The 17,385-nt window shown below is 40.4% G+C and overlaps 1 protein-coding gene across 1 annotated transcript; it reads left to right on the top strand.

Moving 5' to 3' along the window:
• Positions 1–450: 450 nt before the first annotated feature.
• On the top strand, positions 451–13,916 carry slc38a2 (solute carrier family 38 member 2). The gene is given in 16 exon segments (XM_039792251.1): positions 451–779; positions 2,069–2,188; positions 2,372–2,401; positions 2,403–2,630; positions 5,262–5,335; positions 5,438–5,530; positions 6,168–6,243; positions 7,966–8,048; positions 8,243–8,301; positions 8,768–8,935; positions 9,049–9,128; positions 9,276–9,376; positions 10,615–10,739; positions 10,844–10,988; positions 11,205–11,302; positions 12,051–13,916. Coding segments are annotated over 15 exon segments (1,596 nt in total). The 5' UTR covers positions 451–779; position 2,069; the 3' UTR covers positions 12,168–13,916.
• The last annotated feature ends 3,469 nt before the right edge of the window (positions 13,917–17,385 follow it).

The raw sequence follows: 17,385 nt of genomic DNA, 5'->3' as shown, positions 1-17,385 counted from the left end.
TTCATGTTTAATATGTTTGTTGGTTTGTGTGTATGCACCCAATCACCAAGGCAAATTCCACGTAGTTCCACTACTGTGGCAATAAACTGCTTTCTAATCCTGATGATCACAGAATTATTTGGAACATTTTAATAGGGCCTGCTGTAGAAGACTTTATTAATAGTACTAGTGTAGTATTTACTGTATATGGCATTCATGGATAACACCTATTGTAAAACTGTAGCCTCCTAGAGGCTTCCTGTGGTTTTCCAGGGGAAAGTCTCTCGGTCATTGCTCTGTTTGTACACAAACGCGCGTCACTGCTGTGCGTAAAAAAGTCTCCACCTTCTCCATCCAAACGAGTCAGGCCACTCCTCCTCCCCCCGCCAGGCTACTCTTTCTCCCCCCCCTCCCCCCTCCCGCCTCCTTCCATGTAGGTCCGGGCTGATGCAACGCTCATCCATCTTTATAAAAGGGTGAGTCCCTCCTTCACCAGATCAGGCTTTTCTCTCCGAGCCTTCCGCATCTCTGGAAAATTGTTTTTTTTTATAAATTAGACGAAAATCAAATTTGATTATTCAAAGTGTCTTTTGTGATGACTTCACTTGAAGTGTTTTGAATCAGATCTTGTCTAATAGGCCTAGCCATTCATTTTTCCAATTCATTCTCACTCAGCCTAAATACACTCAAGGATCCGTTTGAGTAAAAGAAGAAATCGTCCGGACATTTGCTGTTTCTTTTTTCTTTCTTTTTGTACTTACTGAAAGGATTTTACAGGCTTCCTGCCACATCTTTACAAGGTAAGAATGCCGGTGTTGTGTCTCATCATTTACCCTCTGTCTGTCAGAAAATTTCCGGATGGAGGCGGCCCAGTGTTTTGGGAGATCATTCTTAAGCTTTTAGGTGGTACACTTTTCGGTTTTCTACTTAAATAATAACCCCAATATCTGTCTTTTGTTTGTATTTTGAATAATATCTAATGAAAAGTGGATGCGTCGCTTTTGGGCTAATTAGTCAGTATTAAACCGACTTCCTGCCATAACAGCTGTGTGGCTCTGTTTCCAAAAGAGCCAAAAATGTCCTTGCCTTTTTCTTTTTCGTATCAGGTCAGCCCTAGTCCAGGAATAAATAAATAAATAATTGATCAATGTGACAGACAGTGATGCTGCAGTGCTGGACTCATGTCTGGAGGTGGGCCCAGTGTTGTCATTGCCACACAGGTTAACATTGCAACACAAGCTGAGGGAAAAGGAAATCATGTAAACCGGTCCCTGTGTGTCATCAGCAAAGGCTCTAATCGTAAACCGAGAAGGAATTAGAGTGCGAGCCCTCTGCGCAAAATGGAGAGCCATTCCCATATAGGGGACAACACGTGCCATTGTTTCCATCGGAGCCGGCCATGGGAATGATGTTATTAAATGGATCTGCATGGGGTTACGCCTTTTTGCGCTCTCTGTCTGGATCCACATGCGCACACTCGAGAGATACATATGCCTCTTAGCCTATTATTATTTTTAGAATGTCAGATTTTAGAATATCCACATGCTTTGTCTTATTGGCACCCTTATTCTGCTTTAGAAATGTCTAAGGAGTGTGTCTGTGTGAGGGTAAAGACTTTGACACACCCTGTTTTCATTCCACTTTTCAAATGATTTCGGAGGGAAATGTGCGCAAAGTCAGCGGCGCGTACTGCGGCTTTTTTTTTTTTTTTATTCAGTGTCTCTACATCACATCGCGGCTGCTGAGGTGATGCCGGTCTGGTATTTTTCCACTGCCGGTGCGTCACCCGCCCCCTCCCTCTTCTCTCCCTCCTCCCCCCTCCAAAGAAAAGTCACATGGTATGAGATTCATGAGAAGGGCTGCGGCGCGCGCCTGCATGCTCACTATAATATTGAGGATTCCAAAGGGAGCGTGAACGCGCACAGCTAGAAAAAAAGAAAGGCTGTGGTCTTTTTATGGCATGACGCAGGGAGCAGAAATGCGTTAAAAAAAAAATATATATATATATATATAATATATATATATATATAAATAATTTAATAATTTAATAATAATAATTAATCAAAATGGTCTCTTTTTATTCTTGAAGCATGAAACAGCCCACTGAGATGAGCCATCTCAACATCTCTCCTGAAGAAGACAACAGCAGCTCCAACAGCAATGAGTACACCACATACCAGGACTGTCCTAGGAAGGTCCCACTAGGGGGGTGAGACTGGCTTTAAATATATGTCCATAACATACTATATTATTATATATATATATATATATATATATATATATATATATATATATATATATATATATACACTTAAATAACCCCTGTGTAGTAATTGAACATCCTGTGTACACGCATTGTTTTCTCTAAATTCTCTTTTGTTCTCTTTTAAAGCCAATTCTCTGACGATGGAGAGAGTCAAAACTCTCCCAAAAAAAGTCCTCATTTCACAAAACCTAACAAAAAAAAAAAAAAAAAAAAAAAAAAAAAAAAACAAAAAACACAATAACTGTGAGCCTTTTATTGTTTTCCCACAGCACCAGGGCAATGCTTCCTTTGGCATGTCCGTCTTCAACCTGGGCAACGCCATCATGGGCAGCGGCATCCTGGGTCTGTCCTACGCCATGGCCAACACTGGCATCGCCCTATTTGTGTAAGTTTATTTATATATATTAATTTATTAATATATTAAGTTAATTAGGTTCTTTTCCCCAACAGCCTTTTATCTTTCTGGGGCTGTCAATGTATTTAAATATCTAATCGCGAGTCAAAAAAAGGTGATCTGGTGGTAATGCCAATGTAAATACAACTGCAAAGCACCGACAGGCATCAGAGAAAGGCAGTACTTGAGGTAACAAAACAGTCACAGGAGGATAAGGTTTAAAGTAAAAGGAAAACCACCACTCAACGCGTGCACGGTTTTGTTTCATAGTCTGGATCCAGCTGAGGCGAACAGGAGCAGGTGTGGTTTTGTCTGTTGCATCAAGGTTGCAGGTCATGATGTGTACTAAGTATCTGCTTGGCTTTTTCCCCGCCAGCAGTGTGTGTGTTCAATCTGCAGCCGCTTGACCCTGAGCAGCAGATTACACCAGGGTCGAAAGTTTACAAATGTTCATTCGGACAGTTTTGAAGTACTCGCTATCATGTTTGCAGTAGATACCACTGTGGAGAGAGTGTTATTTTCAGTGGGAAAAAAAAGTGGAAAGGTAAATTCTCTTCAAGGCAAATTATGGGTTTTTTATTAGAGCTCCCCCTATTGGTTATCCACAGCAATTTGAGATAAAAAATGCCTACTTCACTTTTGCAGCTTATGTGAATCACGTCAAGACGTTTCTACATCAGCTGTCATTTTGTTTTAGTGTCTGCATTTCTGAGCCCATTTTCCTGCGGAGAAACCATCACTTATAACAGCACTTTTCTTTGAATCACACTTTATAACTACTGTCTAAGAGGCCCTCAGTTAAGTATCTTTTTTATGTAACACGTGTCCAAATACGAATACATGTACTCATAGCAGGTTACTAGCTTTCTTTGGGTGTCACCGAATGGCAGTATGTACATTTCCAACACGGGGAGTGGCAGCAGAAGCAGCTTAGCCGAGCTAATCCGACTGCATTTGGGTCAGGGTTATGTAACGTACTCTCGCAGGAGATCATGAATGGGGCGCGTCATGGTACACTGTGAGCCAGCAGGTGACCAATCGGAGCCCTACATGGGCCAGAAGTTGGGGATTACAGAAACCCTTAATGGGAGATAGCGTGTCTGTTTGCGTTTCGAAACACTGTCTGGTGCTTGTCTCATCAGGATTTTCAGTTCCAAAGTAAACGGTTCCAGAACAAACCTATTCTCCATAAAAGGTCATCCAAAGCATATATTTGTTGAGTCCGAGCATGTGAAGCGATTAAAAAAAAATTAACCATTTGGATGTCAGAGGCAGACAGACAGACAGACAGGCAGGCGAGTGGCCAGCCAGAGGCTCGAAGCAGCTCAGTGCTTACATGCACGGAGGAAATGCTGCGCCTATCCACCCAGATCCTCTAATGGCCTGGAGATTCATTTTCACCTGGACTATATAATACCGAAAAAAAACCGCTGGCGGGCCCCCCCCCCCAAAAGAAAAAAAAACCAAGGCAAAAAGGCTTTTTCCTTTCCCCCCCCAGAAAAAAAAAAAAAAAAAGCCCCCACAAAAGGGGGGGCACCCCCCCAAAAAAAAAAATTTCTCCCCCCTTTACAGCAGCTATATGCACTATATTTTGAGCTATTTGAGACAATAGAACGCTTAAAAATCTGCACACCGTTTAGGAAAAACAGGATAGTCACCAAGGAAAAAAGACTTCCTTGATCCTTTTTGTGTTTAATTGTTCTCCAACTGTCTTCCTCGTTCCGAAAGCAGAACACAACAATTGTTGAGGATGACTCATTGTCACGCCTTCCACCTAAAAAGAGGCAACCATTGTCTGTTATTATTTTTTAAGTTACATAACATAGGTAGGTTAGGAATTTGGCATAAACAGCATTACTAATCTTGGAACCTATTTTTTTGTTCTACTATGCTGGAGTAAAGTTCACAGAATGAATGTTGACAATGACAAATCTGCTACATTCGAATTAGTCCCATAATAATCTGGACCGCTCTAATTGTAAATCAAGGATTCCCAAAAGAATATTTACTCACTTCTGTTAGATTTCTTCAGGGAACAGCATAATAGTAGACTAGTAGTTAAGAAAACATTCTGGGCTGCAAGTTTAAATTTCGGAATCGGTGTCGGGAAGGAAAAAATGGTATTGGAACATCTCTTGTCAAAATTCTCTCATCGTGGACATTCTTTGCAGATAAAAAGAAATGGTTTGAGATAATATTCACTAGCCTCTCTTTGAGGTACTTTATTGAAATGAATATCAGTATCTTAGTAGAAATGCATGAAATTCCCATAGCCTGCTGGCAGTTTCTTCCAAAAGACATAAGATTAGGAGTCATGACAAGGGTACATTGGTGTAAGAAACATATTCTGCACGTCCAGCAGAGGAAAGCCCAACCTTCCCGTTAACTAAATGTCAATGTGTTTGTTTACCGCAGCCACGGTAACACATTTGTCATTGGATTGGCCTTTAAAGTCGCATGTTCAACACAAGTGTTCACTCTAGAGATTAGCATCTGTAACAACGAAACATTTCAGCATATGTCAGGAGCGGTTTGTCATTGATTTTTGCCGGTTTTCCCTTGTAATTTCCTTCTCGGTTGCTAGTCAACATTCAGCTAAAGACCCCTCTCGTCTGTTTACAGGATTCTCCTCATGGCCGTCGCCATCTTCTCCTTGTATTCTGTCCACTTGCTGCTGAAGACGGCCAACGAAGGAGGTGCGTCTGTCAGATAGTCCTGTGTCCAGACTTCCCGCTGGCTTCTTGGAGGTATTTTTGGAATGCTAAATCTCCCTGTCTTTGTGTATTTCTTCTTTGAAGGTGCACTGGTGTACGAGCAGCTGGGTTACAAAGCCTTCGGGATGCCGGGGAAACTCGCCGCTTCCATCTCCATCACCATGCAGAACATCGGAGGTGAGAGACTTTGGCATTTTAACGGCAAACAGGCCTGTAACAATTCTTACGTCATTGTCTAATCGCAGTTATTTTTACGTAATCCCCGTTCCTTTGTTTGACATTAGCTAAATCTTAATGGTAATTGTTGATTTTGTTTAGAGATGCCAAAATTGCAATTATACAGTATAAGTGGTTATTGGTGTTTTTTTTGTTTTTTTATTGATGAGGATAAATATTGTTAATTTTATGTTAATTTAAGAAAAAAATACAATAATAAAGAGATGTGGTTTACTTCATAGAAAAGTTTAATTTGTCTGAAAAAGTACTACATTATTTTTTAAATTTTTTTAATTTGACTAAAAGAGACAATTATGTTGTTAATCGCAATTATTTCTGAGACAATGAATTGCAAAATAAAATTTGGAATTCTTAGAGCTCTAACAGCAAACTTCTTCTTTCAAGTGTTATGTAACTATAATTGAATTGCGTTTCTTCATTTATCCACCCTGTGTTTATTCCATGAACTACAACACTGTCCCTCTGTGTCTTAATTGACCGCATGGAGGGAAAACCAGTGTATGTTTTTGGAACGTAGAGCACATGACTTGGCTCATTTTACATGGCAATATACTGACTGCAGTTTTTGTCTTCACAGCCATGTCAAGCTACCTCTACATCGTCAAATACGAGCTGCCCATCGTCATTGAATCCTTTATGGGAGTCAGCACTGGGTGAGTGGCCAAATATTTGATTAGCTCTCAGAAAACCCATTTGATCACCCACAGGTCTCGAAAAGTTGAAAACAAATGTGTCTGGGATCCACTCTTAAAAACATTTCTCAACAGCGCTAGTAGTGGTCAAAAAGTCTGAAGGGGTTTGCTTTAACTTTCAGCATCCTAATAGGACTAATCATTTCGGGCTGCAGAGTAATCACTTATAGACGTTTCTTTGGTTTTCATATTTCAAATTGACTCATTTTAGAAGCATAAAAATATGAAAACTTTGCTGCATCTAGGCAGAAAATACATGGGTAAATACATTTTTCTTTAACATTTTCGATCAAATATTTGAAATGAATTCAAATTTAGTTTGATATAAATTCGTGAGATTTTTTTTCTTTGATATATTTGGTAACAAATTTAGGTTTATGAGCCGATAATGGAGGTTCTGAACTCTCTAACAACTCTCCGACTAGATTTCCAAGAAATCGGTGAGCGGATCAGCCTCCGGCCAAGGAACAGATGAATAGGTTGAGTTTTGCTGATATAACTGTTAACCAAATGTCAATACCCACATCCCAGAAGGGGCTGTTTGCAGGGTCAGGACTTTGAATAATTGGTGAAAGAACTGATGTGTCGGAAAGCTGTGTGTTAGAGCACAAACAAAACAACATTCCCCATCAGAACAAAGATTTTTAAATGAGGTGTTAGGGTTAGGGTTAGGGTTAACCCTATAGAGAGCAGGAATTCCTGGCTGACGCACTTGAGGTGAAGTTTCACATCAAGCAAAATGGCTGCCGGTTGTTATTGAAGTGCTGGGGGGGGGAGAGGGGCTCCAGACATTTTAAAGGGATGGACAGTGCTCAGTCGATCCTTCAAAGAGCCCTTTTAGAAGATGCAGCCGGTGCCGCATCGAGACGGAGCGCGCCATGAGCTCATTGCGACCTCGCTCCCAGTTTAAAAAATTTATGTTCAGAGCAAAAAGCTCCTCAGTGCTGCTTTGTTCAATCTATTTCTGTGAGCGATGCAGTCATCCTGCGCAGGCCAGTTTCGTGGCAGCTGACATGCAGGCGTTGGAGAGCTTTGATCAGGCCTGAAGATGGATAAGAGAATTCTGACAGAAAAGTGGATTTAATGTGAATGTTTTCTGGACGAAGTAGTCATTTTTAGTGCTAATTAGTTTACTCCTGGTGCTGGTTACTCAGTGCCTTCAGCTTGGAAAAAGATGACTGTATATGTGATCAAAGCTCCAGTATATACATACTGTTAAACTTGAACTAAGCCTGAAACAAAAATGACAAAATCCACATGTCAAAAACACTGTAGTGTATCCTAAAAAAAGATGACAAAAAAATAAAAATGATTTTCTAAAGTTGTCTACTGCCAACAATACCTTAATAACCTTAAATAAAATGTTACACGCATACGAGGTTTCCGGCTTTTTGTTTCTATGAAAGGTAAAATGATCCTTTGAAGCTTTGACGTTCTGATGTTAAAATTAGATGAGGATGCATGCAAAGTATTTATGACTTCTCATTTACATTACACAGTAGAGCTTGCAAACATTGCAACAACAAAAAAGCCTAGCTGTTGTGAACTTTGTCAAATATATCAAATCTAAATAACAGGAAGGAACAGGAAGCAAAAATGTAAAAAAAAAAGTCACACAGTCACACAGTAAATGACGTAAACAGTATCGCTAACTTGTTCTTGTCCTGTCCTGTTGTGTTTCAGAGCATGGTACACTAACGGTGACTACCTGGTGCTGCTGGTGACCCTTGTTATTATCCTGCCCCTGTCACTGCTCAGGAACTTGGGTAAGCAGTGTGTAAAATGTGTTCATGCATTGCCACATATGGCTGGAAGGGGGTCGTGACGCACTCGCATGTCTCAAAATGTTCACAACTCAGAGTGAAGTCATGCAAGGAAAATAGAAGAAACATTCTGCAGTTTCAAAATAGAAAAAAAAAAAAATAGTAGCTCATGTTTCTGTTTTTGCTTCCGCCCTTAGGTTACCTTGGTTACACCAGTGGTCTGTCCCTGCTCTGTATGGTGTTCTTTCTGATTGTGGTGAGTAAAACCCACCTGCTTCCTTATTCGTCACACGCACGCACACACACACACACACACACACACACACACACTTACATACATTTCCTGCACACCCCTCTTGGGCACATGAGCCAACCTGTTGTGCCAGATGAGTCTTAGTCAGAGAAGTTAATTTTTTCCATGGAATCCCTGGCTCCCCTCCTTCCTACATAGTACAAGAGTAGGATTAACTTATTGGGAAATACAATAAGCCAGAGTCATAAAAACAATTGAACTTAATGAAATAAAATAGTGAAACAGAAATTTGGCTGCATCATTGTGATCTTTTAAGATTTTTTTGTTACCCATTTCTCACAGTGGTGTGGTTTCAGTGTGGTTTTTGTTTCCCACGGTGAGCTAAATGCTGTTTTTTTAGCGAGAAACGCTGTATATTAGCCTAAAGCGCTAGCTGATTTAGCCTAAAATCGGTTGTCTTGTCCTCCAGGTGATCATCAAGAAGTTCCAGATCCCATGCCCTCTCCCTGTGGACGTCAGCGCTCTGAACGAAACATTAATTAAAGTGCTGAACAACACCTTGTCCCAGCTGAACACCACCGCCGTGGACTACAGCGAGGATGCTTGCACGCCAAAATACTTCGTCTTCAACTCTCAGGTAAAGCTCTTTAAAACGCAAAGCATCTGGAGGAATGAAATTTGTACTAAAACATCTCACAGAATACTTTGTGCGTGCATATTAAATTTGTTGTTTCTACCCCCCCTCCCTAGACTGTCTACGCCGTTCCCATCCTGTCCTTCGCGTTTGTGTGCCACCCTGCCATCCTGCCCATGTACGAGGAGCTTAAAGAGTGAGTGCGCACAACTTTCATTGTATCGCCAAACTACAAACCACAGCTGCTGTCTTATCATTTTGAGGATTTTATCTCACATTTACATAACAAAAAAAAAAAACTGGTGTCTAAATGAAACATCCCCTCCTCTCTCACCCCAAACAGCCGTTCCCGCAGAAAGATGCAGGGCGTTGCCAATGTGTCCTTCCTGGCCATGTTCATCATGTACCTGCTGGCCGCCCTCTTCGGATATCTGACATTCAACGGTGAGTCTCTTTGAGCGGGAAAACCCCAATGGCATTTCATGCGTATATATGAATCTATACGCTTGCTGTATGGTGGAACAGTTTTTGGTGTGTAGCTGATTCCGTAATCTACCTGAAATTTTAACAATAAAAAATAAATAAAAGACAGAATTATTTTTATTTTCTCAAAATGAAATGTAAGGAGAAGCATATATGGCATCAAAAACATGCCAAATATGATTTCAGGAACAGATGTCTGGACAGCAACATATAGTAATCGTAATTGTTAATCGTACTAGTGTGGGTTTACTAGCAGTCATTAACCCAGGATAGTCAGAGCGGCTCAATCCACGTTTAGGAGAAACTCCCAGGTCCAAATTAAACAGTAGCCTATCCCTCCTGGCACAAAATCTTCCAGACTCAAGGTCTGTTATGCAAGAGTGGGAATAAGCCACCTGACGCAGCTGACCAGTGTGCCACCATGCGTGCGTCTCTGTTTGCTATGGCTGGAACATAGTGAACTTAAAAACTGGTTGGACAAGACCTTGATAAAACAAATACTTCCTCCACCGTCATGACAGGACAGAACCTGATGTGGGGCGGTGCAGCGTTTAAGTCAGGGCAGGTAGAGATTAAGAAACCATCGTGACCTTTGTTGTAACCTGCTTGTCCGGTATTTTGTGCTTTATCACACCAAAACAAATGCACTGTTAGGAGTCATGAATAGACCAAAATGTTTCACTTTTACTACTGAACATGCGTTTTAAGCCTAGTAAGATATTAACTTTCACACTCACATGAAGCCTTTTTATGCTTAAAGCAACACTAAAGATTCTTTTGTACCTTAAAATAATGTTTCCAAAATCGTTTCAGTGGTTCATCAACTCATAACAGGGTGAACGGCACTTCTGCATTCGCTTTGCGGGCCCTCTATCGGCTATAACCGCACTATGCAAGTTTGCCAGACTGGGTAGCGGATCTGTAGTTCGAATGGACAATTCCGCTTCCAACCTGTAGGGGAACCGAAGAGGAAAAGTGCTTTGGTGTTGCTTTAAGTATTTAACTGTTTCTTTACATGTTCTCCAAAATATAACAAGAGTCTACAGCCATGCTGTAACTATTGATTAAACTATTTAGGTGTTTTCTTCATTCCGATAAAAACTTTGGCTTTTTCTCCGGTTTTGGCAGCTTTATGGCCCTTTATTGCAAAATGTACTTGAATCAAGTTCTAAAAGGTTCTCTGCTGTCTCTCTACACAGTGAACGTGGAGCCTGAGCTGCTGCACACCTACTCCAAAATCTACAAGGCTGATGTGGTCCTGCTGATCGTCCGTCTGGCTGTGCTGACAGCCGTCACCCTCACCGTCCCCGTGGTGCTCTTCCCTGTAAGTGTCAAAGAGACTGAGCTCATCTTATTATTATTGTAGTGAATTTAGTGGGTCACGAGGATGACCTCTCTTTGTGTCTCTCTCTCTCTCTCTCTGCGTAGATTCGTACCTCGGTCAACCACCTCCTGTGCGCTTCTAAGGAATTCAGCTGGATCCGCCACACCATCATCACTGTTGTCCTGCTGGCCGGCACCAACGCCCTGGTCATCTTTGTCCCCACCATCAGGGACATTTTTGGCTTCATCGGTGAGTGTCTGCGTGTGTTAACGTGTGTGATTATGCCATAAAAAGCATCTCAATTACAAAACACAATTCAATTCAATTTTCATTTATAGCGTCATATCATAACAGAAGCTATTTTAGGACACTTTACAGATAGAGTAGGTCTAGTCCTCACTAATTTACAACGACCCAACGATTCCAACAATGTGACTTAAATGCCAAATTTCTTCCATCACACAGGTGCCTCTGCTGCTGCAATGCTCATCTTCATCCTGCCCTCGGCTTTCTACATCAAACTGGTCAAGAAGGAGTCCATGAAGTCCGTGCAAAAGATTGGGGTAAGGAGTTGGTCAGTTCTTAGATCTATATGCATTTTGAAGCAGTGGTGCGACATTTTAGATGATAGGCTTATTTACTTTGCTTATTTCTTTCTGAGAGTTAGATCAAACACTGGCAACGCTTTCATATTTGTCTGTTGAATGTGACACTGTAGCCAGCAGACTGTTAGTCTAGCTTAGCTAAGACTAGAAACTAAAAGTCTAAAAGCTCACTCACTAACCACGTTATATCTCTACTATATTTTGGCCATTTCTTATGTTAAGCTAAGCTTACCATTTTATATTGGACTAAAGACGAGAATAATATAGATTTTTCTCTTCTTACTCTTGGCAAAAATACAAATAAGTGTATTTCCCAAATTGTCAAGCTCTCCTGTAGAGTCTTTTACCAACTCCTACATTAGGCCAATGAGGTGGGACGAGGGAAGAACTTGCTTGGACGCATGTTCTGCGTGCCAATATTCAATGTCCACAATCTGTCTGCATTTCGGTGCTGTGACCTAACTAATCTGGCTATGACACGCAAACCTGACATAGTAAAAAGCTGTTAATTAATTAATAAGTTAATTACCTATATGCCTTCCCAAAGGCAATGCTCCACCCAGTGCTCAAACATAAAACTGCAGATCAATTAGCATAACCAACGTGGTATATAAACAAAACAAAGTTGTGTAATGGCGCCAACATCTTCCTTAATGTTGCTCAGGATGAACATGTTAGCTAAATGAGTTTTCTTTCTCCTCTCCAGGCCACCGCCTTCCTGCTGTGCGGTTTTGTGGTCATGATCGGCAGCATGAGCCTCATCATCCTGGACTGGATCCACAACGCCTCATCCAGCCCGGACACACACGGCAACGGGCACTAAAAGGTCCACCTCTCCTGCTGTGGCCTGCCGAAGACCAAGAAGGCTTTCAGCGCTGGACTGCTACAGCCGCGCAAACCAACAAAGATCAACACCTATTGTAAAAGAAAAGAAAAAAAAACATACAAACACAAGAACTCACTTAATGCTCGGCTTTGACTTCCTGAGCGACGAACCATGCCATTCCAAGAGAATGTATCGAACTTTGTACAGTATGCTGTTCTAGGCCACAACGATGGTGTTTTACTTGTTTTCTCTTTTTATTGTAACTTTTTTTCATTGTCGTTTCATGCTCGTTTTTATTTTGTGATGTTCTTTTGTAGTTATGGTACAGCTGAAAACAAATATTTTGAAGGTGCCTCAAATCAGAGATGACAGCGGAGAGTTCAAAGTGCAGCTCACACTCAGGTGCGGTGTCATGTGTGGCTGTGACCTCAGAGCTCTGCGACAACTAATCCTGCTGAGAAACGTATGTGTGAATCTCCCCGAAGATTGACGAGAGACAACAGACTTGAAAGTTCATCCTCCTCAAAGACAATTAAGTTCCTTCCAACATTTGTTGTTTTTGTTGTTGTTGTTTTTTTCTTTGCCAAAATTGTATTTGTAAAGCATCTCTGTATATTGAAAAGCACTTAACTGTTCAGCACAATTGTGGAGAAGAAAAAAAACAAGGCGTCAGTTTCCACAGGCGAGGCCTACTACACCGCCTTTTCAGTATTCGTACCAAAGGCTTTTGTGACCTTGCTTATAGTGTCAGCTTTCCTTGTAAAACCCAATATAAGTCAACAGAACCTGCCTTTTCAAACCCCGACACTTGGAGCTGCAGAGTAGCTCACAAGAGGACTCTCACAAAACTGTATTTACTCTTTATAACCTGCTGAAGATCTTGTTGGAACAGTGCGTACAGCGATGACACTACTGCTTTGAGAACGGAAGGTCTCCAGTGTCTCCAGTTCCCCTTCTCCCCCATTCGGGGGAGGGGAGAACTTAAAAATGTTTTTCTTTATGGGAGAATACTTTGAATTTGACCACATGCAGTGGTTCTAATATACCTGTTAAACTTGCAACAAAAAACAAACTAAAAACGGTCGCGCAGTTTTCTGCTTTCGAAATGTTTCACAATGAAGAACTTGATTGCTCGATGCGGACTTGTTTCCCCGCCGAGTCGTGAACCTGTCATCTGACAGTGCACTGTGCTTCCAACACTAACTTAACACGTCACCATACTTTTATTGTCCAACATCTATTTATGGAAGACCGTAAAAATCAATGTAATTTAATCTATTTTACTATATTTATATAATATTGTATGTATATATATGTATATATCTATTGAGTTCAACTGTATATACACTTTGTTTGAACCTTCCTTTTTTTTTTTTTTTTTTTACAATAATGCATTGGAGCTGTAAAACAAAAGCGAACCCCACCCCCCCCTTGCTGGTGAATTTGTGATATTGAATTGGCTCCACTACACTGAACTTGAACTGATTCATCTCTGAATTATCCTACTGTGTTGATTCTGTGAAAACTGTTACATGTTAAAGCCACTGATACAGCGGCAGCAATCTTGTTTACTTTTTGACCCCTGAATACGAACCCAGATCAGCAACGTGTTCTTTACGCACATTAGCCATCTTTTGACTTCAGGAGCAAAGAGGGCTTTTCCCGCCAGTGTAACACTCTTGTTTCAATGAAACACTATGTATATCCTGTAAATAATGTCCAATTAAAATCAAAGATAATCTATAACATGTTGGTGTTCTTTGTGTCCTGTGTCGGCTTCTTTTCGTAAAAGAGTTTGTGAATGTGGTTTAGGAGGACAAGGAGTTACAACTGACAGACCTTTAAATGTCCGGTCAGATTGTTGTCAGAATGCTGGTCAGCCACCACGGAGGCCACTAGGGGGTGTCATTAATGACAAACAACACAAATAAAAAAAAAAGAATTTGTTGAAGTATAGTTTTTGAAAGAAAATGCATATTCATTGCTGTCTCAATCTAGTTTATAGTTTCTTCTGAAACACATAAAACATAAATCATTTATGTAAAAGCTTTAGTGACCTATAAACGTATGTATTAGTGTTAAAACATATCAGATAAATAGAACCTCTGATAAAGCGTTAGTACAGCACACAGAGTAACTGTAGAGAAAACCTATCTTTGCTTTCTGTCAGCTTACCACAAACCAGTGATTAAGGTCCTACTAAAATCAAACAAACATGGTGTTGGTGTTTTTTTATTTTTTTTTGTCTGAGCAGAGTTTGTAACTGTGGTTTGAGGACAAGGAGTCAAAAACTGATCTGGAAGTCAATCACTGAATTTATACCAGGTGCTTCATCATGCAATTACAGCCACACACACACACACACACACACACACACACACACACACACACACACACACACACACACACACACACACACACACACACACACAGGTGATTTCAGTTATTCTGGCTGATTATAACTCTGCTCAGGTTGAAGGTGGGGGCCAGAGCTTTAATTGGAATTTTTTTTAGGTCGTCATCTACCAGTAAGTATGATAAAGGTGTAATTTGTCCAGCCCTTACAGGTGCCACAAACTAACAGAATAATCAGGAAGATGCCAATCAATCAGTGTAAACCTTGTACAGTCTATGATCTAAACACACCCACACAGTCCTGGGAAGAGATCCAATCAACCAGATTAACTCAAAACCCCTGTGTGGGTTTGAAATGTCTCATCAAGTGGTTTTCTGAATTGAAGTCCACCTCAACAAGGCCACTAGAGAGCCTTAGTAATAACAAACAAGAAAAGTAAATCCTTTTTCTTCACATGCTGCTTTCATGTAGCTCACAATTTCCCTCTAAGGACATATACTGACAATGTTACACCTTTAAAATGGATTTTATAGCACCCTGTATTAAACTTCAACATTAATGTTTCATCCTATTAGTTAAATATATTAAAAGATAAACTCTGAATGCTTAAGAAAACCTATATCTATTTTTTTACTCTATTTTTAGGAAGTAATAACTCATAAATTCTACTACATTCTGAGTGTATGAAACAAATATTTACTCTGGGCCTTCCACAATAACAGAAAGTCCCGGTCACAATTGTAGGTTTATAATTATTCTCCAAGTGCAGAATAACAGGGATCTCATCGAGCATGACTTCAGTGTTAAATTATTATGAATTTTCTCCTGGGATTACCATAAATTTTTCTCTTGACACCGCTGCTCTCTAGTGGTCAACAGAGGACACTCCACAGCTGCAACACAAGTTCATTTAAACTTACATTGTGTGATTTTTTTTTTGTTGATTCTTAGCAAAAAAATCATTTATTCTTTCACAAATATGTGCTCATTCATGTGTAATTACTTCCACCAACTAATCAAAGTATTCTCGTAAGCGTAGAATCTGCCATTCAGAATCATTCAGAATACATACGAGCGACTCGCTCGAATGATGGCCGGCATGTAGCGCCTCCATCTTTAAAATACGTTAGCCAAAGAGGGACATACCTCCGCCTTTCGCCCTTTTACACTCAGTGGCACCGTGACGAATGCAAGGGGGAGATTACTCGCCAGGGAAGCGAAAAAGAGAATTAAAACGACGACGCGACAGGCTAAGCAACAAGACCAAAGTTAATGTTGGAGTGGCTAGAACAGCTGCATGTAAACGATGGAGATACTAAGAGCTAATTTTGGGTTCGGCCACCGTAGGACTTAAAACGCGATCAGAATGGGAGGGGCTAGAAAGTAATATTCAGTTGGTTGTCATATGCAATTCCACCGCTAGATGGGAGAAATTCTTACACAATGTAGCTTTAACCTTTTTATCCCACACCGATTAAATATTTATATAAGTCTGATAAAAGACTAGGGGGATTTACATTAGGGTACTTTAACCTGAAAAGATTTGCCACAAAATGCACACTGCCCAACTTTTCAGCTCATGTACAACTTATAATATTCAAGCCTGTAATTGAGCTCAAAAGATAGTTACTGATAGTTACTTATCAGTTCTAATCACTTTTTTTGGTTCCACAGTGGAGCCTGATAGCTGAAGGCTCTGGCTCCCATTCTACTTTTAGAGACTCTAGGAACCACAAGTAACTCTGCATTTATGAGCTTTATGAGTACTATGAGCTCTTCAAGATATGATGGTGCTTGACCATTTAGAGCTTTGTAGGTCAGGAGAAGGATTTTAAATTCAATCCTGGATTTTACAGAAGGCCAATGCAGAGAAGCTAATACAGGAGAAATATGATCGCTTTTCTTAGTTCATGTCAGAACACGCTGGAGAGTCTTAAGGGACTTATTTGAGCAACCTGATAGCAAGGAATTACAATAGTCCAGCCTGGAAGTAACAAATGCATGGACTAGTTTTTCAGCATCATTTTGAGACAGGATGTACCTAATTTTGGTAATGTTACGAAGGTGAAAAAAGGCTGTTCTTGAGGTTTGTTTTAAGTGGGTGTTAAAGGATATATCTTGATCAAAAATAACTCCTAGATTTCTGCCAGTAGTGCTGGAGGCCAGGGCAATGGCATCCAGAGTAGCTATATCTTTAGATAATGAGGTTCAGAGGTGTTTAGGGCCCAGCACAATAACTTTGGTTTTGTCTGAGTTTAACATCAGAAAATTGTAGGTCATCCATGATTTTATATCTTTCATGCATGCTTGAAGTTTAGCTAACTGACTGGTTTCGTCTGGCTTGATCGATAGGTATAATTGGGTGTCACCCACGTAACATTGAAAGTTAATTGAGTGTTTCCTAATAACATTGCCTAGAGGAAGCATATATAAGGTGAACAGAATTAGTCCAAGCACTGGGCCTTGTGGAATCCCATGGCTAACTTTAGCGTGCCTGGAGGATTCATCGTTAACATTAACAAATTGAGATTGATCACATAAATAGGACTTAAACCAGCTTAGTGTGATTTCTTTAATGCCAACTAAATGTTTCAGTATCTCTAACAGGATGGTATGGTCAATATTGTGGAATGCAGCACTAAGATCTAGTAAGACAAGTACGGAGACAAGTCCTTTGTCTGAAGCAGTTAGAAGGCCGTTAGTAATTTTCACTAGTGCCGTTTCTGTGCTATGATGCATTCTAAATCCTGACTGAAAGTCCTCAAATAAACTATTGCTATGTAGAAAGTCACATAACTGATTAGCAACTACCTTCCCAAGGATCTTGGAGAGAAAGGGAAGATTAGATATAGGTCTATA

This window comes from Perca fluviatilis, chromosome 23 (assembly GCF_010015445.1).
Source record: "Perca fluviatilis chromosome 23, GENO_Pfluv_1.0, whole genome shotgun sequence".
Classification (NCBI taxonomy): Eukaryota; Metazoa; Chordata; class Actinopteri; order Perciformes; family Percidae; genus Perca; species Perca fluviatilis.
Note: the sequence above shows the minus strand (reverse complement) of the source record. Positions and strands in the feature narration are given on the sequence as shown.